The following is a 26311-nucleotide window of genomic DNA, read 5'->3' on the forward strand; positions in this document are numbered from 1 at the left end:
AATGCCTGGTGTGGGAACCAACCCCCTGATACATATGGAGATGAGCAGTGTTAAAAGTGAAGTCCTGAGAGCAGAGGAGACACACAGGAGGGTTTTTCCCTTATGGTGAAGACTGATGCTGAAGTTCCCATCAAGTTTCTGGATGCCCCAGTATGTTTTACATTTGCTACTGTATTAAGAGGGCATACAGTTAGACAATTATGAATGCATATTATCAATATCATCTATTAGGGCTTGGGTTCACAACTCTAGATCTAGAACACTGCAGTGTTTACACTGTGAACTCTAAATGAGGTTATCATGTATCCGTACACGTTGAGTTACCATTACAGTTTGCACCCATAACAGGGAGACACTGGTTAATGCAGGAGGGCATTTACAGAGAGGGCTAGACCACAGTTAGAAACTGTACCAATGTGATCATGTGTGAGGCTTTATATCTTGAAAATATTTGTCTATGTATTACATTTTTAGTGAAGTCAGCGAACATACCAAATACTAACTCTGTATTCAGCATTCACCCAAGCAAAGTGAAGTTGCTCAGTCGTGTCCAACTCTTTGTGACCCCATGGACTGTAGCCTACCAGGCTCCTCTGTCCATGGGATTTTCCAGGCAATAGTACTGGAGTGGATTGCCATTTCCTTCTCCAGGGGATCTTCCCAACCCAGGGATTGAACCCGGGTCTCCCGCATTGTAGACAGACGCTTTACCATCTGAGCCACCAGGGAAGTCACCCAAGCACTGTGGTACACAAAACAGTAAAAAATAAAAGCTGTTTCTGAAAAACTTACAATCCAGATGGCAAGATACAATTTATTTAGATAAGAGCTAGAGAACAATGTGTATATATTAAATTTTATACACAGACTCATATATACAAATACACATACTACACTGTATGTATACTATATATATACTACAAATATATGTGTGTATATATATAATATACTATATAAAGTGTATATATAATATATATTATATACTATATATAGTGTGTATATATATAAAATATACTATATACATACTATAAATATCTATATCTGTCTACTAGAATGCAATGGCCACTAGAACATCTTGTTCACCACCCATGACTTAGAATAGTGCCTGACATAAAACAAGTGATCAATAAATACTTGTTTGATGGATGAATGAATAGCCCAATAGAGGGCCTCTTGTTAAATAGTTTAGAACTTGATAAGGGCACACTCACTGTATTAGGGGAGGGCCTCAGGGTAGAGGAAAGAGGGGAAAATCTGGATTGAACTTGGACAATGGATTGAATTTGGATCAGTATCATGTCCCCAAGCAGGCACTAGAATGAGCGGTCACAGCTCTTCACTAATTGGGCCAGATGAACCTTGAGAAAGGCCACAAGAACACAGAATATTCAGAAAATGGCAGGTCCTCGATATCTGCTCGATTTTTGAAGCCCAGAGGAAGGCTGAACAGCTGCCTGGCTGTGAGTTCGTGGCGGGACGCTGCCCTGCACAGACCACATGGGGGAAGGGCAACCGAGTCTGGACACAGAGGGCGGCTCTGTCACACTAAGTAGCTGAGGGCCTGTGAGAGGAGCAAAGAAAAGGACAGGAGCGGGGCCTGGTGATCCAAGGGACCACGTGCAGAGAGGGTCAAGGTGGGAGAACAACAGAGAAGAAACAAACCGAACTGGCTAAACTGAAGTGATGGGCAGGGTAGTGGGGGGAATGCCAAGGAACCAGTGTCCAAAACTGGTCAACTTGCTGAAATGGGAACAGCAGAGGAAGAGAGCGATCTGGGGGGTGGGGCAGCAAAAGAGAAGGCTGAAGCGGCAGCTGTAAGAGTCAGCAGTGAGTCCCCAGGAATGTGAAGAAGCTGGTGTCATCTGTAAGAGCTTAAGGCTGATGACAGTGGTCGCCATGGACAGAACTTTCAAAGAACAGAGCCCTGATTATATTTTGGTTGTTGTTCAGTAACTAAGTCGTATCTGACTCTTTGCAACTCCATGGACCACAGCCTGCCAGGCTCCTCTGTCCATGGGATTTCCCAGCCAAGAATACTGGAGTGGGTTGTCATTTCCTTCTCCAGAGGATCTTCCCAATCCAAGAACTGAACTCAGGTCTCCTGCACTGGCACGCAGATTCTTGACCGCTGAGCCACCAGGGAAGCAAAAATATTATTAGTTGTTTCAAAAAGTCAAGCAAGCACTGCTCCATCCAGAGTTCCCACATTGAGAGCTGAGTAAGTGTTCCTTTTCTGCTGGGAGTGTTGCACATGGGAATGGACTTAAGGAAAATTAAAAAAATGCTATACTGAAAAACTGGGCTTCCCAGGTGATGCTAAGTGGTAAAGAACCCACCTGCCAACCAAGGAGACTTAAGAGATATGGGTTCCATCCCTGGGTCGGGAAGATGCCCTGGAGTAGGAAAGAGCAACCCACTCCAGCTTTCTTGCCTGGAGAATCCCCTGGACAGAGGAGCCTGGTAGGCTACAGTCTATGCGGTCACAAAGAGCTGGACACAACTGAAGCAACTTAGCATGCACACATCCTGAAAAACAGGTGGGGGAACAACAAAAAGGTGACCCATCATCTGTAAGGGTGTGTGGACACCACGGTTGCTTTACCTTCATTTGTCGACAAGGCTTCACCATGTACCCGTGAGTTATGCACTTGCCCCTGTTCCGTGTGCTGGGTGTACCCTGGGAAACAAGACTGACTTGGGCCCGGCTCACAGGAAGGCTACGTGCTATAGCAGGAGGCAGTCAAACAAGGAAATATACACCTGATATTACAGCTGCCACAGAGGAAACAGAGGAGGAGGTGAGGCGGAGACCCATGAGGACGAATGGAGACTGATGCTCAGGACTTTCTCAGCAGGTGGCATTTTAATTCAGACTAAAAGTTGATGAGAAAGGGATCAGCTAAAGCTTGCCAATGCAGGAGACATAAGAGGTGCATGTAAGAGACATGGGTTCCATCCCTGGGTTGGGAAGATCCCCTGGAAGAGGGTGTGGCAACCCACTCCAGTATTCTTTCCTGGAGAATCCTACGGACACAGGAGCTGGTGGGCTACAGTCCATAGGGTCACAAAGAGAAGGACACGACTGAAGTGGCTTAGCACACAAAGACAAGAAAGAGGAATAATCAAGAGAAGGAAACATTGTATGCAAAGGTCCTAGGGTATGAAAGAATCTGGAAAATCAGAAAAACAGAAAGAAAACAAAGGAGGGCAGCATAATGAGCAAGGGAAGAGAGTGAGTGAGCAGGCCCGAGGCAAGAGGACAGGCAGGAGTCACATCGCAAGGCCATGAGGTCATGTCTGCATTTTACCCTCTGCAGCGGAGGACCGTCAAAGGCTAGAGAAGAAACCAGAACAGGCTGCTCTGTGGAGCACAGACAGGCTTCGGGGAGGGTCAGGAGGAGAGGCAGGAATGTGCGGAGGACACTCGTGTGGTCCAGGTGAGAGCTCCTCCCTGTGCGTGCAGAGGCTCCCTGGCCCCTAGACAGCCTCGCCGCCCCTGGGCCCAGAGAGGCAGCTGAACGGACCACGGCCTCCCCGGCACGTCGAGCACATGCTGCTCAGAGAAACCGGAGAGGAGGAAACGGCACTGGGGATGGAAGGCGGGTGTCTGCCAAGGAGAGCATCCAGGTCACTGTTCCCAGGAGGGGCCCAGGTACCGCACCGGCACACGTGCCAGGGGTCCCTGTCCCTGACCTGTCGCTCCAATCAGGTCATTTACATGTCCCTTCATCATCACGCAGGATCCACAGCAGTGCCCTGAGGACAGCTGGCGGGAATCCTGGGCACAGCGCTGTCAGCGCTTCCTGTGAAATTCCTTCCCTGGTCCAAAGCTCTGAGTCCTGCCCTAGGTTCATCCATCACAGTCTTATTCATCTCGGAGCACCCTCCCTGGCGCCACTCAGCACAGCTCCCGTACGTTAACCTTAGTGGCTGGCAGGATCTATTTCTCAGCTTGTCTTTCTTTACTAAATAAACCCCTGAACTTTTTTTTCGCCTTCAGTGTGGAGTTTTAGCTGCCCTGTTTGATTTAATTGTGAATTTTTACAGTCTACACATGCCTAGAAGCCTTGGGCTGTGGGTAACCTTTTACTAGCGGTCTAATAAATAAAACAAAAAAAGGAACTGCAGAAGTAAACCATAAATGACCTAAGGGCTGACTGATAGGCAAAAATGAGAGCTGTAAATTTTTTAATCTTTTAAAACAATTTTTGGAGAGTGAGATCTTATCATAACAGAGCAGCTAGAAAGAAAGCAAAGGTAATGAAAAAACTTAACTTCTTTCCTTAATTTTTATTTGTGAAAGTATCTCCACTGGAACTCATATGACATCAATGGCATTGAAAGACCAAATTAATCTGTCAGTCACTTTTGTTTTAATTTATAGAAGGATGGCAGAAGACCATCAAACCCAAGAAACTCTTAAGAAAAAAAAAAAAAACTTTTAATAAAACAACAAAATAAGATTTTAAAAATTTTAAAGCTTTGTAATCAGACAAGGGCTAGAAACAAAAGTTAGGTACTTAGTGGGAAGAAATGAGCAACATAACCCACAAGGAAAACTTGTGTTTTTGTCCTTAACATACGAGAAGAGGGATAAAAATTTAAAATGGAGTTCTATAAGTTTCTATCAAGAAACCACATGATCTAGATAAATAAAATTTCAAAAACAGAATGCTGTATATATAACAGGATGGGTTTAGGAAATTATCAATCAATAAAAAACCCTTTGTCTTCAAAAATGAGTTTTTAGTAGAACTTTTGTAAGGAAAAAAAAAAAACGCATTGTGAGTCTACTTGAAGGGTTTAAACTAAAATTAAGAAAATGGTTTTTATATGATTTTTCTGTATAAATATACATAGATGAATATATAAAAGTATCAACACTTCATAAACAGCCAATAATAATCTGGGATAAAGAGGAGATATTTTTCTTAAGGCTACTGGGAACTCCATCTACAGATCAGCAAGTTTGTCCAGAGGCACAGATACATGCTCATCTTTTCATAAAGATGTTATGTTAATAAGCTGAGATAGACATGGAAATGTCACTCTAAGAATTGGGGGAATTCCACAGAACCAAGGTCTATTCTGGGCCTGTCTCCCAGAAGGAGAGCATCACTAAACAGGAGAAAGATCCTCTGCTCAAAAATTGTCCAACAACATGGAAATGGAGTGAAGCACCACCATGAGACTCACACAAAATGCTAACTTGGCAGAGAGGCTCCAGGGATGGTTTCATTTATACATTTTCAGTTAGGCGTCTCCACCAAGACAGAAAGCTGAAGACAGCCTGGCCAGTGGTGGCGCAAAACCTTCATCTAGCTGTGCAGCCAAGAGGCGAATGCGGGAAACAGCGGTCAACCCAAGACACCGCAAAGCGGCACACCTGTCTCAGAGCCACTTTCAGCAGAGCACGACCTACGCCCACAGCTGAGTGAACAGTGTTGTTTTGATGGTGAGCACCCCGAAGGAAAGGGGGCAAAGCCAGTCATTCAGGCTGTTCATTCCATAGCTAAGTTTGCGCATCGAGTTCTGGGCCAAAGAGGAAAACTTCACGCTGTGCCCACCCAGGACTCCTGAGCCCCGTGGCTGTCTCACGGCCCTGTCAGTTGATTCCACAGCTCAGCAAAGAACAAGCAGATTTGAGGACATGCAGACGGACTTGCCAACATACAATGTTCACGCTGTGGATTCAGAGAAGAGTGCATTTCTCTTCCTCTCTTCATTGTGACAAACGGCTGGCATTTCTACACTTCTTAAGGGAATACAAGGTCTGAAATGGATGCGAATGTAAATGAGCTTCACAAAAAGAATCAAATATCATGCCGTGCCCAAGCGGGCGGGGTGGGGTTGGGGGTCCTCTTCCTTCTTCCTTCAGGCTGTCCCCAGACCCTGAATTGGATGAGTTTCCTGTCATTCGTCCATGCAGCAGTTCATCTACTGGCCCCTAGAGGTCACTCCCCATCACTGCTCTAAGACTGATGTCCTCGTCTGTTTCTCTGACATCCGTCCTGCCACTGTTCCTAGTGACTTCACGGTGTGGAGGGTATGCCTCCAACTCCTTGACCTCTCAATTCCTTGACCTGTTCTCGCCCAAGAATCTCGTCCTGCACTTGATGGCAGTCACCCACTCTCCCTGTCATACCTAGTCCTTGTGACTGCCAAGCGAGCATGCCCCTAACCTCTACCCCTCACTTTCCAGCGCGCACCCTCTAGTTCCCAGACTCCAGTGATCTCTCAACCTGTCCCTGGCCCCTCAATCTCCACTTTGGTTCCTAAGTGGGCTAGCATCTGTGGTCTGTCATGATCATGAATTCCCTGCAGAATCTGCCAGCTACTGCAGCTTACTCATGTCCAATACCAAATGCCAACCATAAGTAAACCCTACCCTGTGCCTGCACCATAAGCTGAATTTGGCTAAAGAATCACATAATCATGCCAAGTACTCTGTAAATTCATGAGCACTAACCTCAATTTGGGCCTTCCATGCTGCCCTGCAATCATCATACATTTCCCAAGCACAGACTTATACTTTCTCATTTCTCCTCCAGTTTCTAATAACTCTTCCTCCATCCTAACTCTGCAGCTGACCTGGCTTCCTAATTTCCTAAGAAACATGGTAACAACCAGAAAGAGCCTTGGCAAGCTCGCACAGCCCCTTGATTTGGCCACATGGACTTCTTCCTGATCGCCACAGATAAACTGCTCATTGTTCCTCCAAGGTCATCAGCTCTGCCCAATCACAAGGCCCCTTCCTTCTCACTCACCCCTGGACGCCACAATAGAGATTCACCACCCCCTCCACCGTCACCCCTCTCCAAACACACACAGCATTCTTTTGTCTCTCTATTAGATCATTCTCCTAGATCACTTGCTCTTAATTTCTCCTATGTAGAAAAACAAAACATAGACAAAACAAAACAAAACCCACTTTGCTCTACAGCTGTTACTCCATTCTCTTCTTTTAAGAAAGGAAAGATTTCTTGAAAGACTTGTCTGTGCTCACTGTCTTCTACCTCTCTGCTCTCATTCTCTTTCCTTACCCACTCAAATTGGGATTTTAATCCCCATCAGAGCACCCAAACCCTCCTTGCAAGGCTACCCACAACCTTCACAGGGGGCTATAGTCAAAGATCAATCCCTCAGCCTTCATGTTACTGACTACTCGCCAGCAGCATTTAACCTGCTGATCACTCTTTGCTGCTTGAAAGTTTTTAGTTCTTGGATTTCACAAACTACTAGACTTTCTCCAGGAAGAGCATCAGCTGCGCTGCCTCGATTTCCCTGCTGGCTCCTCTTCATCTTCTTGACTTTAATTCTGGAATATTCCAGAGCCATTCAGTACCTTTTTTATTCATATCCATTCCTCTGATGATCTGGTATAGTCTATCACTTTAAAATACCATCAGCACACCCTCGATTCTCACGTTTATTTGAGCTCACGCCTCCCCACCTCCCTGAAATTGAGATTCAAATATGCAACTGCCTAATGTACACTTCCACTTGCACGTTCAATAAGTGTTAGGGGAAGCACACTAACTGAGATCGCCCACCCTGGCCAGGCACCATAGTAACTATTGGTGTGAATGATTTTACAACAGGAGGTCCTAGTAAGGAACAGGGAACTAACAAGCCACTACCAACCGGAGGAGTTCAGGAAAGGTCAAAAGGAGATGCCACCTGTCCTACTGACCTCCCAGAATCCCCCTCGCTGGAATCCATCTTGGCTGAGCAATGCGTGCACCACCACGAAGGACTCGGAGTCAGAGTGACTGGCCAGAGAAAACCTGGAAACGAATCCTATCACCATAAAACCTGAGACTGTGAGCTACATGGCACAGCCGTCCTCCTGGGTTCCCTCACCCTCCCACTCTCTGCCCAGGCACCTTTTCCCACTAAAGTCTCTTGCTTTGTTAGCACGTGTGTCTCCTCGGATAATTCATTTCTAAGTATTAGACAAGAACTCTTTTTTGGGCCCTGGAAGGGGTCCCCTTTCCTGCAACGTAAGCACCACCTGAAACTCTTGCTCTTTCCCCCAAGACTTCATCCTCCTGGAGGCTTCCCCCACATCAACAAACAACAACTCCATTCCTTCAGTTGCCCAGGCCAAAACCTAAGTCATCTTTGACTCTCTTTATCCCTCACCCTGTATCAACTGATTAGCAAATCATGTTAGCTCTGCCTATGAAAGCTACCAACATTCACCTTCTGCTTTCTCTTTGACCAGCATCATTCTAGTCTAAGCCACTACTGTCTGTTATAACTCAGTCCAGCCTCATAGACCCAACTGGTCTCCCATGTTCCACTCCTGCCCCCGCAGTCCACTGTCAGCACTGTGGCCAGAATGACGTGTTAGACCTAAGTCAAGCCGTGCTGTTCCTCTTCTCAACACTCTCCATGGCTCCCATCTTACAATGGCTTATAAGTCCCAAAAGCTGGCCCAGGCCACCTCTGAGCTCATCCCCAGCCCTTCTTCCTTCTTCCCCTCGCTCACTCTACTCAGATCACCCTGCTCCTCTCAACCTCTCCAGACATAATGTGGCCTCCTTTTCACCTGCCGTTCTGGAATGTTCTTCCCTTCATTTGCCACTCAGCTCTGTTCCTCACCTTTGGATTTTTGTTCAAAAGTCTCTTTAGAAACCACAAGTTCCTTTCCTGCACTTACTATCCACCATTCCTACTTCATTGTCTCTGTAGCTCATATTACTATAGCATAGACTACATTTTTAACTATTTGTTTGTCTGCTTGACTTGATAAAATGGAAGTTCCATGACAGCATGGATTTTGTTTTATTCATTGCTATATGACACACACCCAGGGTCTGGTATAATGCCTAAAATGTCGTGTATGCTCAAATATTCATTGAATGAATAAATTAATGTTTTTGTAACTACCAAGATGGAAGGTCTCTTCTGGATCATCTAGGCCAGGGATTGGCAAACTTTCTCTATAAAAGGCCAGACAGTAAACAGTCTCAGCTTTGCTGCTATAAGGTAAAAGCAGTCATACACAGTATGTAAAACAATCAATGGGGCTGTGTTTCAACAAAATTTTCTTTACAAAATCATGTAGCTAGCAAGATTTGACCTGTGGACCACAGTCTGCCAAACCCCAATCTAGGTTGTTAGATCTGCTGCTGTGCATTAAAGTTTTAATCACCAATTCTCCCAGAATTTATTAAACAGACTTTATAACTACAAGAGCTAGAAAGGACCATCTAGACCAAGAATCATCTAATCCAACCCCTGTGGCAGACAGTAGATGTATACGTAGTATCCATTCTTTCTTTCCAACTAAAACGAGTCCAATTTTATTGAAGGGAAAGCTCAGAAATTTCTCAGTCTCTCTGCAGCTAGAAGTGACCAGAGAACACAGTTCTGACCAAGAAGACCCAAAGAGAAGTTGAGTGGGAGGCCCTTTTAGGAAAAGTCCTTTAAAAAGGTTTCACAGTTATCATATGATCCTGCAGTCCCACTCCTGGACATTTATATGGAGAAAATTCTAATCTGAAAAGATACATGCACTCCAAAGTTCACACTGGCTCTATTCAAAACAGCCAAGACATGGAAACAACCTAGATGTCCATGGACAGATGAATGGATAAAGATGCAGTGCATGCATACAGTGGAGTACTACTCAGCCTGAAAAAAGAACAAAATAATGCCACTTGCAGCAACACAGACAGACCTAGAGTTTGTCACACTGAGTGTGGTAAGTCAGACAGCGAAAGACAAATATCATATGACAGCACTCACATGTGAAATCTTAAAAAAATGATACAAATGAACTTATTCACAAAAGAGAAACAGAATCACAGACATGGGAAACAAGTTTATGTGTACCAAAGAGGATACAAGGGAGTGGGGAAGAAGAAGAGATAAATTAGGAGTTTGGGGCTAACATATATACACTGGGAACTATACTCAGTATCTTATAATAACCTATAAGCAAAAGAATCTGAAAAAGAATGTATAACTGAATCACTTTGCTGTACACTTGAAACTAACACAACATTGTAAATTAACTATACTTCAACTTGAAAAGAAAAACTTTCTAAAAAGAAAAAGTGATTCACAGGTGGCACACTACGTTTGCTGTGACCTCGGGGAATGGTAAGAGCCACACGCTATGGGCGGCAGAGCCAGAGGAGAGGGCCAGGAATGTGGAGGAATGTGGGGCTGGTGCACAAGTTCTCTGGATGTCTTATTAGGAGAGGAAAAATTAATCTCCTGATAAGTCATGGTAAGTGGCTTTTAAAGAGGGAAGATAAGTCCTTGGTTAAGCCACTATAAGTAAATTTTAAAGAGAGAAAAAGAATCATCAAAGATCCTAAAACAGACCAGAGACTTGAACTGACCCTTTCACTTCAGTAGCCTTCCTCTCGCGCTGCTCCCCTCAGAGTAAAGTCTTCCCGCCACAAAAGACACAAAGTGCAACAACTGATGGAAACCCAGACCTGCTGTGACTTCAACAACTTGGGGTTTACTTTTCCCACCAAACAAGCAGTCTAGAGCAAAGTGGCTTTCACATATGCAGCAACAGGTTTTTAGTGTCAAGGCCATGATTTCTATGAGTCTCCCATTTGCTCATGGCTACAATATGGTTGCTCTTACTCCACATAGTACATTCACATTAAGGAAGGGAAGAAAGGAAAAGAGGTGATGTCAGTCCTTTTTATCAAGAAGACAAAAAGCTCACCCAGAAACCTTCAAGCAGACACTTGCTTGTATCTTGTTGGTTTGATGCATATTGTATGGCCTCCCAGCCATACAATAACCAAGGGAGTCTCAAAATGTAAATAGTTTTTATAGTCTAAGTAGCAGAGGCATGGGAGGGCAAAGGACGTTGAGAACGACTGCAGGACAATCCAGCTCACAGCACATGCCACTCTGTGTGTGCACTCGGACAGGGTGCAAAAGTTTGTCTGTAGAAGCGATGAATACAGTGTGACCCCTGACAGTTTATATTTTTTACTGCCTGCCTTAAGAATATTTTAAAATGTAACAATATAATGGATTTTAGATTTGAAGCATAAGCTGAAAAGTAGAAATACTGAGGGCTTTTCACAATTCCAAAAGTGAAGCATTAACCAAGTAGTTATATATTTATGTTTATATGCTTCCTATTAAAATTTAATCCTCCTGTCAAATAAATGCACATCCAAAACTTAAAAATATTTATTTCCTGTATATTTCTCCTTAAATATAAGTTTTCAATTATTTAGCGAACTACATTACAATTTTAATTAACTTCTCAGGATCTACAAACCAGTTCTGTTCCCTCAGTTTTGCTAAATAGTAAACAGTTCAGATATAACCTAAGTCTCAAAGATTTGTTACTTTTTTTATCATAAGCTTTCCTACAAAGAAAGTCAATTACCCTACAGAGTCACCATTAGCCTTCAGTGCAAAAGCATTACATTCACAATATTTTTATCTGAGCCATTGGAATGTGTCAAACATTATAACTCTTCATCTTAAAAACTCAGAAGATACCTCCTAAGAACAAGGATATCTTCTTCCCTAACCACAATATTCTTATTGTGTCTCTTTTAACAGAAGTAGAGCAAATAATCCTAAAATTTAAAATTTATATGGAACCATAAAAGACCCAGAATTGCCAGGGAGAAAAAGTAAAGCTGGAGGCATAAACTTTTCAGCCTTCAGACAATATTACAAAGCTATAGTAACCAAAACAGGGTGGTATTGGCACAAAAGCAGACATATGGATCAATGGGACAGAACAAAGAGTTCAGAAATAAATCCCTACACCTATGGTCAATTAATCTAGGACAAAGGAGGCAAGAATGCATCAATACAATGGAGAAAAGACAATCTCTTTAGGAAGTGACGCTGGGAAAGCTGGATAGACACATGTAAACCAATGAAGCCAGAACACACCTTCATATCATACATAAAAATGAACTCAAAATGGGTTAAAAACATAAGTAAAGAGATGAAACTCCTAGAAGAGAACATAGGCAAAACATTTTCTGACATAAATTGTACCAATGTTGTCTTAGGTCAGTCTCCCAAGCCAGTAGAAATAAAACCAAAAGTAAACCAATGGAACCTATTCAAATTTATCAGCTTTTTCACAGAAAAGGAAACCATAAACAAAAGAAAAAGACAACCTACAGACTGGGAGAAAACATTTGCAAATGAGGAGACCAACAAGGGCTTTGTTGTTGTGGTTCAGTCACTAAGTTGTATCCGACTCTTTCGTAATTCCATGAACTGTAGCCTGCCAGGCCCCTCTGTCCATGAGATTTTCCAGGCAAGAATACTGGAGTGGGTTGCCATTTCCTTCTCCAGGGATCTTCCTGATGCGGGGATCAAAATCTCCTGCATTGACAGGTGGATTCTTTACTGCTGAGCCTCCAGAGAAGCCCATAATCTGAGCTCAGCCTCACCTGAACCTGAAAACGCAACCCAGAAGTGAGATAAATACCAGCAGGACATCAGTGTTGCTGAGCCTCAGATGGGCTGTCTGAGAAGCTGCCAGAGTGCGCCGCCCACGATTAATGCTAATGGATGCACTGGGCTCCACCACACTCGCAGGAGGCTCAGAATCATGTTGTTTACATGTACCTCGGTCTTCACAAATACGTGGTTTCCACAGGTTCAAAAATCATGGTTACTCTCAAATATCTAATGGCTTTTAAAGAAAAATTAGGTTATGATGAGGAGAAGCAACTTCACAACCATAAAAACAATTCTAAAATCTATTACAAATATTATAATAATTGTGGATTTCCTTATTTTACCCACATCCACCAAATGTAACTTAAGCCCTATTCAAACTAATCAGTTATATGTACAACTCAGCCTTCAGCTTCGTATGACTGAACTTTCCTTTCCTTCTTGCAACATTATAATTATGTGCTCCAAGTTTACTGTAACTATTAATATTAGTGGCTTTTCTCCACATGCTCACAACGAAAGGAACAGACAAAACCCTTTTTTGATCACCTAATCAGTACCCTTTGGAGGAAAAGAAAACTCTAGTATGGAAACAAAGATCTTTATTTTTCTTTCTTTTTTTTTTCTTCAGCATGGGATGAAACACATTCTTTGAGTGGTTTTAATTAAATCCTAATACTTCATAAACATCTTTTAACAAAAATTCAAAATAAAGTACCTATTGTGAATGCTCATCAGCTCCCAATTCTGTGATGGCACCAACCTTTATCATCAAGTCCACGGTGCCTAAATCTGGCCAACTTTGAAAACAAATATACCAGCAACAAAACTGGTAGGTTTTTTTTTTTAGAGTAACATGACACTGTTTACAGAGCTGTTTTGCTCTTTTCCTTTCTCAGTACTGTGCTTATTACTTGCTTTCTAACCAAATACTATTACCAAATTATTTCCAGTTATCAAAATTTGGTAGGAAATTTAAATGGTCTTTTCTTTGTTTCCCAAAAGGCTTGAGTAAGAACACATTTGCTGTTGTTGACATCATCATCCTCTGCTATTTAAAAAGCACCAAGTGTCCAAAACACATGGGATTTCCAGGCTCTAAAAGAAGGCTAGAGCTCTTGTGTAAACAGGAAACCTAGGCCACAGGGACAAAACCAACTTGGGTTGTGAATGCACAAAGCCCAGCAAAGTCACAGCTCTGTTGCCAGATACCCACTTCCACTCATTCCAATAAGTTCATTTTGCTAATCTGCTGCTGTTCAATTGTTAGTAATTTAATACAATCACAAGTTTTTCTTTTTTTCTTATTTGTAACAGGAGAGGAAGAAGAGGAAAATGACTGAGTTCCCCAGGACAGGACAACCCAGCTTTCTCCAAGACTCTCCCTTCAAGAGCAGCACTTCAGCCACACCACAGCAAGCAACCTCTGGGCTTCTTGGAAATTGTGCTAATTTCAATTTAATAAGCAGATGAACTATTTATTTTCAAATGATGATTACCTGGGTCAACAAATGACCTGGGTCAATAACCACCTGCTCTAGCCAAAGAAAGAAAATTATGTGTCAAATTCTTACGACTTTCAACAATTCCACTGAGTATAATCTAACCAATCACTCTTCCTATTCTCCCTCCTCTCAGCCTTACAGCACAAGCTTTCTGCATCTTGTTTAAAGTGAGATATATGATTACTTCTTAAGCCTCTTTCAATTCTGCCATCAGCTTCCTAAAGAACATTCCTGAAGGCCCTGAGAAAACCACATTCATTTCTAAAGTGACTGTCAACCTTGTAATCACTTGCTATCTTTCTTCTATTTTCCTTTTGTCCCTATCCACCCACTCACTTAAATTTATCCTGATTTGTAAAATGACTATACACTTAAAAATATTCTGTATATGTATCTACGGTCACTTGGGAAGAACAATCTGACTGATTTTGCAGCTCGCTGATCCTCCATGAGATACACTCTAGTTAAAGGAGAAAAAAGATGAAAGGCAAAGTATCAATCTTCAGTAAGTTTGTGTGCTACTGGTGCACAGCTGAAATGCGAAGTTGTAGATGTCAGTCATCTACTGAACTCTCAACCACCCAGCTTATCACCAAAGACCCTGGCTGGAAGACCATCATTTCTGGTCCTCTTTCTCTCCCAGCTGTTGAGAGACCTTCTTTTCTTACCCTGCCATTGCACATGCTTGAAAGTTGACTCATACCCTCCTACTGACTTGGCCTACCAGCTTTTTCTTGATATTCCTTTATATCTCTAAACACATGGAAACTCCTTGGTTATCTCAAAAAATTCAATGTCTCTGGCTTCAAGATGAGTGTCCTCCTCGTCATATCTTTTCTCCCTCTCTTTCCTGTCTCCTCACAGGTCACTCTTTCCACCCGTTCTGAAGGCAGACACCTTAAAGGTTTTCACCCTCTCCTTAATTCATTCCACAGATGTTCTCTTTGCTAGACACTCTTCTGGCTGCTGGGGATACCGCAATGCAGGGGATGTGGGGTAGAATAACAGTCAAAATCTCTGCTCTCAGAGTTTGTGCCATGCTTAGGAGAGACAATAATAATAAAGTACAGGATAAAGTAAGTGTCGAGAAGAAACACAAACCACAGTAAGAGAAGTTAAAATTATAGGCAAGGTGGTTAGGAAAGACCTCTTTGAGGAAAGGACATACAAGCACATCTGGCCTCCTCAGCTGGATCATCCATTCTGTGAAAGATGCCATGAATTCCATAAATTCCAAGGGCAAGTCCAGAGTCTCAACTTCCCTCTCAAGCTCCAGGTCCACATATTCAACTGACTGTCTTGTCTACAAACACCTCTATGCCAATACAACAGTCCAAATCAACCCCATTCTCTCCATGTATTCAATGTTCCATGCATGACATTCTTATCAGGTCTTGTTGCCCTTGAAAGTCCAGGTCCAAGAGAATCAAAACTCTAGTTACTTCGATGGTTCTTTCACTGCATTTGTCCCATTCAGTCATCTATCAAGAATCTCAAGGATTCTCTCGCTGAGAGTCTCTGACTCCTGACTCTCCTTTCCATCCACTCGAGTTCTGCTTCTCTACTTGCCATGGCCTTCACATTAGTAGTTTGACCTACAGGGCCTCCTCCTCCAATCCATCCCATGTCCTACCATTGCACTCCATTGCCAAAGCCTTAGGTGGCTCTCTCCAGTACAGTAAGCCCAATTTGGGGGTGTTCTTTTTCATTTATCATTACACCACTCTCCCTAATATACTCTGTCCACTTGTTAAGTTAGATTAGTTGCTGTTCACAAACCCAGTCTAAGAATCTCCCTCCTGAAGGAACCTCATTCATGACACGCCCCTAGATCTACTAGATATGACACCTCTTCCTCTGCTTCTTTTGAACTCTGCTTTTCCTACTTAACATATTAAGGGTTTAATTATGAAGTTTTTCATAAAACATAAAAAGATACATGTAGCATATTAACAGAACACATGAAATAGAACAAATGTTGATTGATCTACCAAACAACTAGAAAAATCCAACACTGTTAATACTGTTTAGACTCCCCAGGTCTTCTCTCCCAAAGGAAACCACCATCCTGAATTATTTTTCCATAACTTCTTGCTCTCGTACATAGTTTTACCATGCATGCGCGTCTTAATAGTGTCTGGTTTTGCAAAGTTATATTCATGGTGGCAACACCGACTGCAGTCCTTGGCAAACTGCATTTTTAACTTAGTATTATGGTTTTAAGGTTCTTTCATAAGGATGTGTGTCTCTGAGATCCGTTCATTTTCACTGCCACACAGCATTCTCCTGTTGATGGACATTGGAGTGGTTTCCATTTCCTGCTATTAAGAAAAAAACAATCCGGTACATATTGCTGTGCATGTCACCCCAGCCATGTGAATATAGGACTAGAATTTCTGGGTTGTGGGACACACACATGTTCCACTTTTTATAAGACTGATAAATATGTTTCTAAAAATGACTGTATCTATTGAAAAACAGCAATGTCTAAAATTTTTACTTATTTCATATTCTCTACCTAGTGGCTCTAATATCTAAAGTCTTTGGTGGTCTGGTTAAAGTTTTTGTTGACATACTTTCTCTCATAGTAACTCTCCATCATGTGTGTTTCATTTTAATTTTAGCTCTTATTTTGAATTCACAGTTGAGCACTTCTTTGAGACCTGAATGGAAAGAGCACTTATTTAGGAAGGATTTTCATTTACTTCTGTAAAGCCCCTGGAAGCTTCATTTAACTAGGAATATCTTAAACAAAGATTCTAACCCATTCATTTGAAAGTGTGATTTTGTCATTAATATTTTGTCCAACATTATTAGATTATTTGCAGTCAAAATTTCTAGGATCTCCACTTGACAAAATTGCAAGGAATGAAGTCCCTATATTTCCTCTACTTTAGTATGAAACTTACATTTCACATTTAAACTGCATCTTACATTTTATTTACTGTACATTTGACTTTTCTCTCCTCATAGAACACAAGTTCCTTGACAGTAAGGCTGATCTATTGTATTTATCTGTGAATGTTTCACAGTTTTCACAGCAGCCAGCAAAGTATATTCATGGCTTTCAATGAATACTTATTAAACAAAAATATGTCCAAAATTCTGCAGTATAAAAACCTGGGGCCCAACAATTAGTGGTAAATAATGCATTCAGAAAACTAAGATCATGGCATCTGGTCCCATCACTTCATGGCAAATAGATGGGGAAACAGTGGAAACAGTGTCAGACTTTATTTTTCTGAGCTCCAAAATCACTCCAGATGGTGATTGCAGCCATGAAATTAAAAGACGCTTACTCCTTGGAAGGAAAGTTATGACCAACCTAGATAGCATATTCAAAAGCAGAGACATCACTTTGCCAACAAAGGTCCGTCTAGTCAAGGCTATGGTTTTTCCAAGTCATGTATGGATGTGAGAGTTGGACTGTGAAGAAAGCTGAGCGCTGGAGAATTGATGCTTTTGAACTGTGGTGTTGGAGAAGACTCTTGAGAGTCCCTTGGACTGCAAGGAGATCAATCAGTCCATTCTGAAGGAGATCGGTCCTGGGTGTTCTTTGGAAGGAATGATGCTAAAGCTGAAACTCCAGTACTTTGGCCACCTCATGCCAAGAGTTGACTCATTGGAAAAGACTCTGATGCTGGGAGGGATTGGGGACAGGAAGAAAAGGGGATGACAGAGGATGAGATGGCTGGATGGCATCACTGACTCGATGGACATGAGTCTGAGTGAACTCCAGGAGTTGGTGATGGACAGGGAGGCCTGGTGTGCTGCGATTCATGGGGTCGCAAAGAGTTGGACACGACTGAGCGACTGAACTGAACTGAATTGAATGCTTTGGGGATGCCTAATTTATTGTTTTCTTTATTTTACAATTTGGACATGAGAGTACAACAGGCTTATATCACAATGTTTATGACAATGAAGGAAGAACATCTTTTTTAATAGATTTCAAAAAATAACTTCTCTGAGGAAGAAGATTTTAGGGCTTGAAAAGAAGAAACATGCATGAAGAATATGGAGAAAAGTCTTGTAAGAATCCAAAGATGCACTGATAAAGAGACCAGTATATACTTTATGGTTTTCTAAATTATAACGAAACTCATGAAATATCATATATGACTTCAGATAAGAAGTTCAAATGTATAATGACAATATACTTTTGCTCCTCCTATGAAACCTAATGCTTACAAATTATCAGGGTTTTACCTAAGAAGCTGGTCATTAAAAGAAAATATATATCAAATATTATAATTTCCTGAGTTGGCAGAAAATCACAGAAGTGGACTCCCTACAAACCCAGTTATTGATGGCATTCTGGCATCATCATAGGGTGACAGAAAACCTATGACGTCAAAAAGAGTGTAAGCACATTCCCCAAAGCAATAACATAAAGGAACACAGAGTAAAACGCCTTCTTTTAAAAAAAAATCATAATACTATACACCACATAGAATTTTTCAGTAATAGTCACCTAGTCTGTATTTTGCTGATATCAACAATTTAGCTTAGAAATTCATACAGAAATTTGATTCTTACAGGTAACATTTTATCAATGATCATATTTAGTAGAGAGCCAAACCAACTAAAAAATGTACTACGGCATTACTTAGGGCTTCCCTGATAGCTCGGTTGGTAAAGAATCCACCTGCAGTGCAGGAGATCCCCGTTTGATTCCTGGGTCAGGAAGATCTCCTGGAGAAGGGATAGGCTACCCACTCCAGTATCCTTGGGCTTCCCTTGTGGCTCAGCTGGTAAAGAATCGGCCTGCAATGCAGGAGACTTGGGTTTGATCCTTGGGTTGAGAAGATCCCCTGGAGAAAGGAAAGGCCACCCACTCCAGTATTCTGGCCTGGAGAATTTCATGAACTGTATAATCCACGGGGTTGCAAAGAGTTGGACACAACTGAGGGACTTTCACTTCACTTATGACATTACTTGTAGAGAACTGGGCAGGAAGTTATAATGCCACCCTGAAGTTCACATACCACATGTTAAGCCGGAGTTTGTATGAAAAAAGAACAATTCATAAAACCAAGTTTGTTCAAAAACAACCATGAATAGGAAAAGTCACATCCAAACATTGTAAGAGCCTGTGTGTGTGTGTGTGTGTGTGTGTGTGTGTGTATAATTTAAAAAGCACAACTAAAAAGGAAATCTATTTATTTCTTTTCCCTACTTAACTAAGCATTCAGTCTATAATCAACTGGTTAGAATGAAGTATTATTAAGGCACTATTTCTACAGTACCTTTTTTTTATGGGTTTTGTATGTTATACAAACAGTGGTTTTTTGAAAAATGGCACAAATTGGTTATTCTCTTTTATGCTTCCTATATTAAGTCAAACCAAAGCTCTGGATCTTTGCATTAAAGGTAACATAAGTGGAAACAAAAACATTTTAATCTTCAAAATGTCTTTCAATTTTATTCTATTCATTCTATCACAGTAAAGTTTTATTTATCAAAAATCAATTTTCAAAGAACCCTACATTTAAAATAATTTCAGAGGTTTCACACTGCAAAAAAAGCGGGGTGGGGAATCTTTTAATAAGTTACTGACTACTTTAGAAAAAATACATAAAAACACATTATTTAATCATAGTGTAAAATTAACTTTTTAAAAAATCCCTTATTATTGTGGAAGGTCACAGATATCAAACATACCACTACTCAAAAAGACAGGGTTATTTTAAAATTCTGCACAGATGATTATTACTGTGTCATTTTAGAATATTTTATTTAAGGCAATTTTACCATTAATAAAAGTTAAATGTCAATGGAAAGAAAATCATGCAAACACCACAACAGAAAAGTGGTCTAAAGCTGTGAGCAGATAATTCATAGACTCACATAAAAGGCCAAGTTATATCTGAAAATTTACTCATCAGAAAAGAGATAAATTAAAACTGGAAACCATTTTTTTAATCCATGATTTTAGGGAAAAAAATTTTTTTTAATGTGATAATAACCTTTGGGAAAAGAGTATGGAGGAGATGTCCAGTTTCTGGCCCAATATATACAGAGCTTAGAGGTCATCACTCTACACTAACAAGTAAAAAGCTGAACAAACTGAAAAACCAACAGCTCTTCTTAGGTCCATCAGAAGAGTGAGGTCACACGATAAACAACTGCCTCTGCAATTGGATAAACAGTCACACAGAAAGCACCACGGATGGGGGCAGCCCCATGAGCAGAAAGGGCCACGGGAACCAGTGCCGGGGTAGGAAGATCTGAACTGTAACTGAAGAACTACTGGGGGCTTAGATAAATGTGTCCTGAGCATCATAAAAAATATTCCTATGTATACACTGTCGTGAGAATCTCTAGATATATTATTTATGAATTTTTTTTAAGAGAAAACAAAGGAAGCAAGAAAGGAAGAGTATCACGATGCCTTTCCACAAAACCAAGTGGTATCAAGCTTGCCACAAACATCACTAGAGAGGATTTTGACCAAATCACCTTAGACAGAAACTTGCAACCCACCTAAAATGGTTTCAATTTATAGTTTCAACTAAAGACTAAATTGACTTTCACACACACATTTTAGGTTGGCTGGTGAACAAACCAGGAACCAAACAGAATTTTGGATCAGGAAGGACTTTGGGGACCACTGAGCTAGACCCTCTTTTACACATGAGGAAACTAAGGACAAAAAGACTTATTTTAAAACAAACAACTAATTTCATAAAATAGTAAAGAACCTGACCCCCTTGCTTCTCATCCAGGCTTCTAGTAAAATCAATTTACTTTGTTATAACATTTTGTAAATATCATCTATGCTTCTTGAAAATTCTCAAGTGGTCCCAGAAATTTTTTATTTTCTAATCCCATTTCCAACTCCAAATAAACTGATTAAAATTCATATTAAAATATGATTACACCTCATATTTACAAGTGTAATCTAGTAGAGAATTAATAAAATTTAGCATGGTGGAGGAATTTAGAAATTGTCTCTTGTTTAACTTTTTTTTTCCCCTAAAGAAAACAAAACAGAACTTAAGTACCTTGTTAGATCCAGTGAGTCAGACACACAGTTAAGAGCAGAACCCAGCTGTCCTAAGTCTAGGAATAGTCTTTGCTATTCCACATTATGTTTTACTTATAAAAGGAAGGGACAGCATGATCTTGCAAAACGAACACCCACTGACTAACCAGCTGAGTTTGGGCAAGTCACTGAACTCTTGTAAAATAGGTTGCTTCAACGATTTAGTGAGCACAGGTGAAAAACTGAGCTCTAAAGTTTCTTACTCCTTTCCAAGAGTCTGGAATTTTTAAGATGGGGTTCAATATGCATGAGGTCATGGGATGGAGTGGGGAAAACAAGAGTACTGCAACCTAACTCTCTGAGTAGTTTCAAAAGTTATACAAAAGGTGAAGATAACAAAGTATCAGAAGAGAAAAGAGGGGACCTCAGACCTGGAGATGGACAACTAGCTAGTGAATCCGTGGTTTCGGATGCAGTAAAGGGCTTCAGGTCACTCGCAACAGGTAGAAAATGGACATGTGCGATAACCACAGGGTTTCCAGGATGTGAACTTCTCCTAAGTGCTGACTTTTCACCTCTCAGCACTCCTTCCCATTGTTCTGAGAACGCAGCTGGTATAGCTGGACAACTAATAGCAAATTACATAAATTATATACGTTGTTAAGGCCAAGAATTTGGTTTTCTTTAAACCCAGAATTCCATGATGGTAACTGTTAAAGCAAAAGAACAAAAAGAGGAGTCTGCTGCTGATACATCTGCGGATGGAGTAACATAAATGCCATCAACCTTTTTCTGAAAAATAAGGCAGACCTCAAAGGCCGTTCCTAACACATTCCTCAGCTCACAATTTGTTATCAGGTGATTCTTACCAGCATGCATGTAGTTCATACCATTATTTACGTTTTCATAACCTCAGGTCATATGACTGGAAGAAAGCACCTGTTACAAAATCTCTTCATATTGAAACTTCTTTCTATAGTTATTCACTCTCTTCTTCCTTCATATAAATCCAGTTCTTTTTTGCCTATAATCTGTTTTTCTTTCTCTCTCTATGCTAAAATCTTCCCTAAAAGGGCATGATACTTACTAAGGGCTGAGCGACAATGCATATAAATCTGAGGAAGTAATTCAGTTTTATCCCCATCCCTGGAACCCCCTATCTAGCCCATCAGGTGCATGCTTATATTTGGTCCTTTGAATGGACTTTCATAAATTCTAAGCAGAGATCGCTTTGAGATGAAAAGTGTTTTGAGTAGGTAAAGCCTAAATTCTGACAAGATAGATCGGGGCAACCCTTGCTAGCCAGACCCACACCAGCACCCTAAAGGTAGGGCTGGGGAAGGGGTATGACTAGACACCTGGACACTGTGGGAAAACTGGGGAAAAAAGCCCTGATCCCTGGCTGATCCAGCCCTGCTGCCCATCGGGAACACGTTGCTCTACTTAAGAGTTATGTAGATGCCAAGCCCCCACCATGCCAACCCCACTGTCATATCTCTGTCTCTGTGCCCACATTCCTGTCTTCCCCTCTTTTTCTGGCTTCCTGGGCCAGTTCTAGGAGTCTGCCATCAGTGAGTCCTTTCAGGGTGATTTTTTTTCCTAGACACCTGTCTGTATTGTCCTCACCATATAATTTGCACCTCATATTATCCTCTTAATTCTCTACTTGGAGATACCCTCCAGATTAAACCCTGTGATAGTCTTTCCCTAGTTTATGCATTCATGGCTTCTTACTCTAACTTATTTTTAACATTTTATATAAAGCGTAGAAGAAGTATGTTTTATATTTCTTATACAATTTCATAAGTCTTTCATAGAGGTAAGTTCAATGTTAAAAAGATGGGAAAATCCAGAGTCAAATATTTTAAACAAAAGTAACAGTTATCTATAGGGTAATTGGTAGGCTACAGAAAATCTTTCCACAGATTAGACAAAGGCATCCCTTCTTCCAACCAGATGTAGCTTCACAACGGCAAATGGAGCCAGGCTGGATTTCAACTCAACCCTAGACAACTATAAAAAGAGTCAAGTTGCATCACAGAAAAGATTTAAAGGAGGTAGTCCTTTCAATTTTGTTTTAGTAGAATTTTATTCTATTGTATATCATTCTAATCTTGGACAATGTTTCACAGCTTGGGCGTTCTATTGGTTAGATAGTAAATTTTATATAGTAGTAGCTATTTTGATGGAATTTCTTTTCACACCAATGTGAATTGAGTGTCTAAGTCCATGCTAGGCCCTGGACTTTGGTCTAGCAATACAAACATGATATCTGACTCATGAAGCTTACAGCTCAGCAAAACAATCTCTATTTAGAAGGAAAAAAATTTTTTTTGACATTATACTTACTGATGAACTTGTTTTGCATAGTCTCCAGCAGAGCCTGGTGGGCATCTTCAGCTTGGAGAGCATGTGAACATTCTCTGGCTAGTATGGTGCGCACGAGATGCTCCCCACACCCTAGAAATCCAAAGAAACCAAGAACGGTTGAGCAAAGGCAGTACTAAACATCCTTCCTGTCTTAGTAGCACTAACGCCCATATGCGCCACTGAAGAAGTAGTTATGTTGGAAAATAATTCATTGATGGATGAAATGATTTCTATGCGTAATCTATTTAGTAACTTTAGTAATGAGATTTGGCAGAAACTAAAGAAACAGGACTGTCTAATCTTGAAAGGAAATGAAGAAAATAAAAATAATTCCCTTTTTTCATAGGAATTATTCACATAAGACAGGAATTTAGATTCTCTAGCTAGCAACTATTGAGGGTTCTGTTTCGTTTCCTTTGCTGAATAATCACAAGAAACTGTTGTATAATTTCCACACAGTAGGTTCTTGCTGGTTATCTATTTCATATGTAGTAGTATGTATATTTTAATCAAAAGCTCTTAAGTTCACGAAATTTAAACCAATACAAACTGATGTAACACACGGTTCTCTTTGCCTAGTGTGTACTCTGACAGACATTAGGCAATAAATCTACTGTAAAAATATAACCTGCAGTTTTTAAAATAGTTCCATTCATTTCAGAAGTTTTCTTTCCATATGTAGACCTCTCCTCCTCTCCCTCCTCCCTGTATCCCCATATACACATGCACATATGCATATACACATGTGTATATATTATGTATACACGTACATTACACACTCATCGTCAAAAATACAAACTATTCAACACCTGTCATGCTTTTTTTTTTAAAATCACCTATGTTTTGCCAGAAATCTTTGTTGTTGTTCAGTCATTGTGTCCAACTCTTGGCGACCCCATGAACTGCAGCATGCCAGGCTCCTCTGTCCTTCACTATCTCCCAGAGTTTACTCAGATTCATGTCCATTGAGCTAGTGATGCTTTCTAACCATCTCATCCTCTGCCACCCCCTTCTCCTTCTGCCTTCCATCTTTCCCAGCATCAGGGTCTTTTCCAATAAGTCAGCTGTTCACATCAGGAGGCCAAAGTATTGGAGTTTTAGTCTGACTGCCAGAAATACCTTTCCCGTATTTTTTGGTAAAGTAAATATAAATCTCTTTCAAGATCTCAATATCTCCTTGAGAGTATCTATACTTAAGACCTTCATTTAGGTATGCAATTTAATATATAACTTGTGGGTAGGATTATGGTGATCCCCATTTTGTTAAAGCTTTGCACTATTATTTTTATAATTGGGGAAAAATTAAAATAAAGCTAATAGAAAAGAAAGCATTTTTGACACTTATTAAAACTCCATAAAATTTAATTCCCTTTGTATATATATTTGATGTTGAACAGTGAAATGTTATATTCTAGAACAATAATAATTATTAGGAAATTGTCATATTATAAGCTAATTGGGTATTCAGAAGGTTATGTGCACATGACTCCAGTCAAACAGCTAAACCACATGAAGTTAACATTACATCAACAATATACAGTATGTGGCAGAGAGACTTTTTCCTCTCATGTTATACAGGAATATATAAGGTTTTCCAATGGTTGGCTGTTTTCCAGGAAACTTAAAATTATCACTTCTTTTCTGACATATATCACCTTTAACATAAGAGCCTTGACATCAAAAGTTTGTTCTCCTGCAGGTTCCAAACCTGTGGCGGATTCATGTTGATGTATGGCAAAACCAATACAATATTGTAAAGTAATTAACCTTCAATTAAAATAAATAAATTTATATTAAAAAAAAAAAAACAAAGAAATTCTGACTTCTGTGGTTTTATGCACAAATTTCTAAGGTTTCTTATGACATGCTGGCATACAGCTGAGGGCTTCCCTGGTGGCTCAGCTAGTAAACAGTCCGCCTGCAATGAGGGAGACCTGGGTTCAATCCCTGGGTTGGGAAGATCCCCTGGAGAAGGGAATGGCTACCCACTCCAGTATTCTGGCCTGCAGGATTCAGTCCATGGGGTCACAAAGAGTCAGACACGACTGAGCAACTTTCACTTTCATACAGCTGAAGTGTGATTCAGAGGCTAATAGGTCCATTCTTTATCCATTAATATTAGAAATAAGTCTTTCAATACATCTTCCTTTTGTTCTTAATCATGCAAGCAAGAGTGTATTTATTTCCTCAGATTTTAGCAGAAAACATGGGTTATACAAAGAATGAAGACCTAACAACAAACCAAGAGGAAAAGTGATAAATAACGAATTCTTAAAGAGCTTAAAATGGTACACACTTATTTAGCATCAATAAGAAAGACAACTAAATGAACTGAAACAAACAGTGAATTCACAGCTTATGTTTTAAAAAAACACCTTTGAAGATGCTGTGGAACCAATTAACTATTCTGAAAACGAATAAATGAAAGAAAACAATCAAGCATTTCTCTGGCATTCCTATAGGAACTCCATAGCAGGGTAGTCAGAATGTTTATAAAGGAAAATTCTCTTCATAGCACTGTCCTGGTTAATAAATGAAGAAGTCAACAAAATTAGAATAAAACAATTTGTAATCCATAATGTAACAATTGATAAAAGCAACAATTATCAATGGCTGCTAATATCACAAAAAGATATAATCAGATATATGTCCCTTGATAAAATTATACCTTTATAGTCTTGCCCCACGCCAAAAAAATTACACCTCAACCTGATCAAGCCTCTAAATTCAATTATTAATTTCCAGAAATAAAAAGCATCTGCAAAACCTACAACTAACTTCATATTTAGTTGTGAAACACTGAACTGTTTCTCCCTAATATCAGGTTCTATGAAGACCTACAGGACCTTCTAGAACTAACACCCAAAAAATATGTCCTTTTCATTATAGGGGACTGGAATGCAAAAGTAGGAAGTCAAGAAACACCTGGAGTAATAGGCAAATTTGGCCTTGGAATATGGAATGAAGCAGGGCAAAGGCTAATAGAGTTTCTCCAAGAGAACACACTGGTCATATCAAACACCCT

At 40.4% G+C, this 26311-nt stretch overlaps 1 protein-coding gene across 16 annotated transcripts in view; it reads right to left on the reverse strand.

Moving 5' to 3' along the window:
* Positions 1 to 26311, reverse strand: part of TASP1 (taspase 1) — a 281853-nt gene that overhangs the window by 86680 nt on the left and 168862 nt on the right. For 13 of the 16 annotated variants that reach the window (XM_055543419.1, XM_055543421.1, XM_055543418.1 and 10 more), the window contains one exon: positions 23266 to 23376. In XM_055543419.1, coding sequence (XP_055399394.1) covers positions 23266 to 23376 — 111 coding nt within the window. Of the gene's footprint in view, positions 1 to 10488; positions 16250 to 17761; positions 18743 to 19459; positions 21627 to 23265; positions 23377 to 26311 lie in introns of those variants that run through there. The other 3 variants (XM_055543429.1, XM_055543423.1, XM_055543431.1) reach the window with 3 other exon arrangements.

Source organism: Bubalus kerabau, chromosome 13, assembly GCF_029407905.1.
Source record: "Bubalus kerabau isolate K-KA32 ecotype Philippines breed swamp buffalo chromosome 13, PCC_UOA_SB_1v2, whole genome shotgun sequence".
Classification (NCBI taxonomy): domain Eukaryota; kingdom Metazoa; phylum Chordata; class Mammalia; order Artiodactyla; family Bovidae; genus Bubalus; species Bubalus kerabau.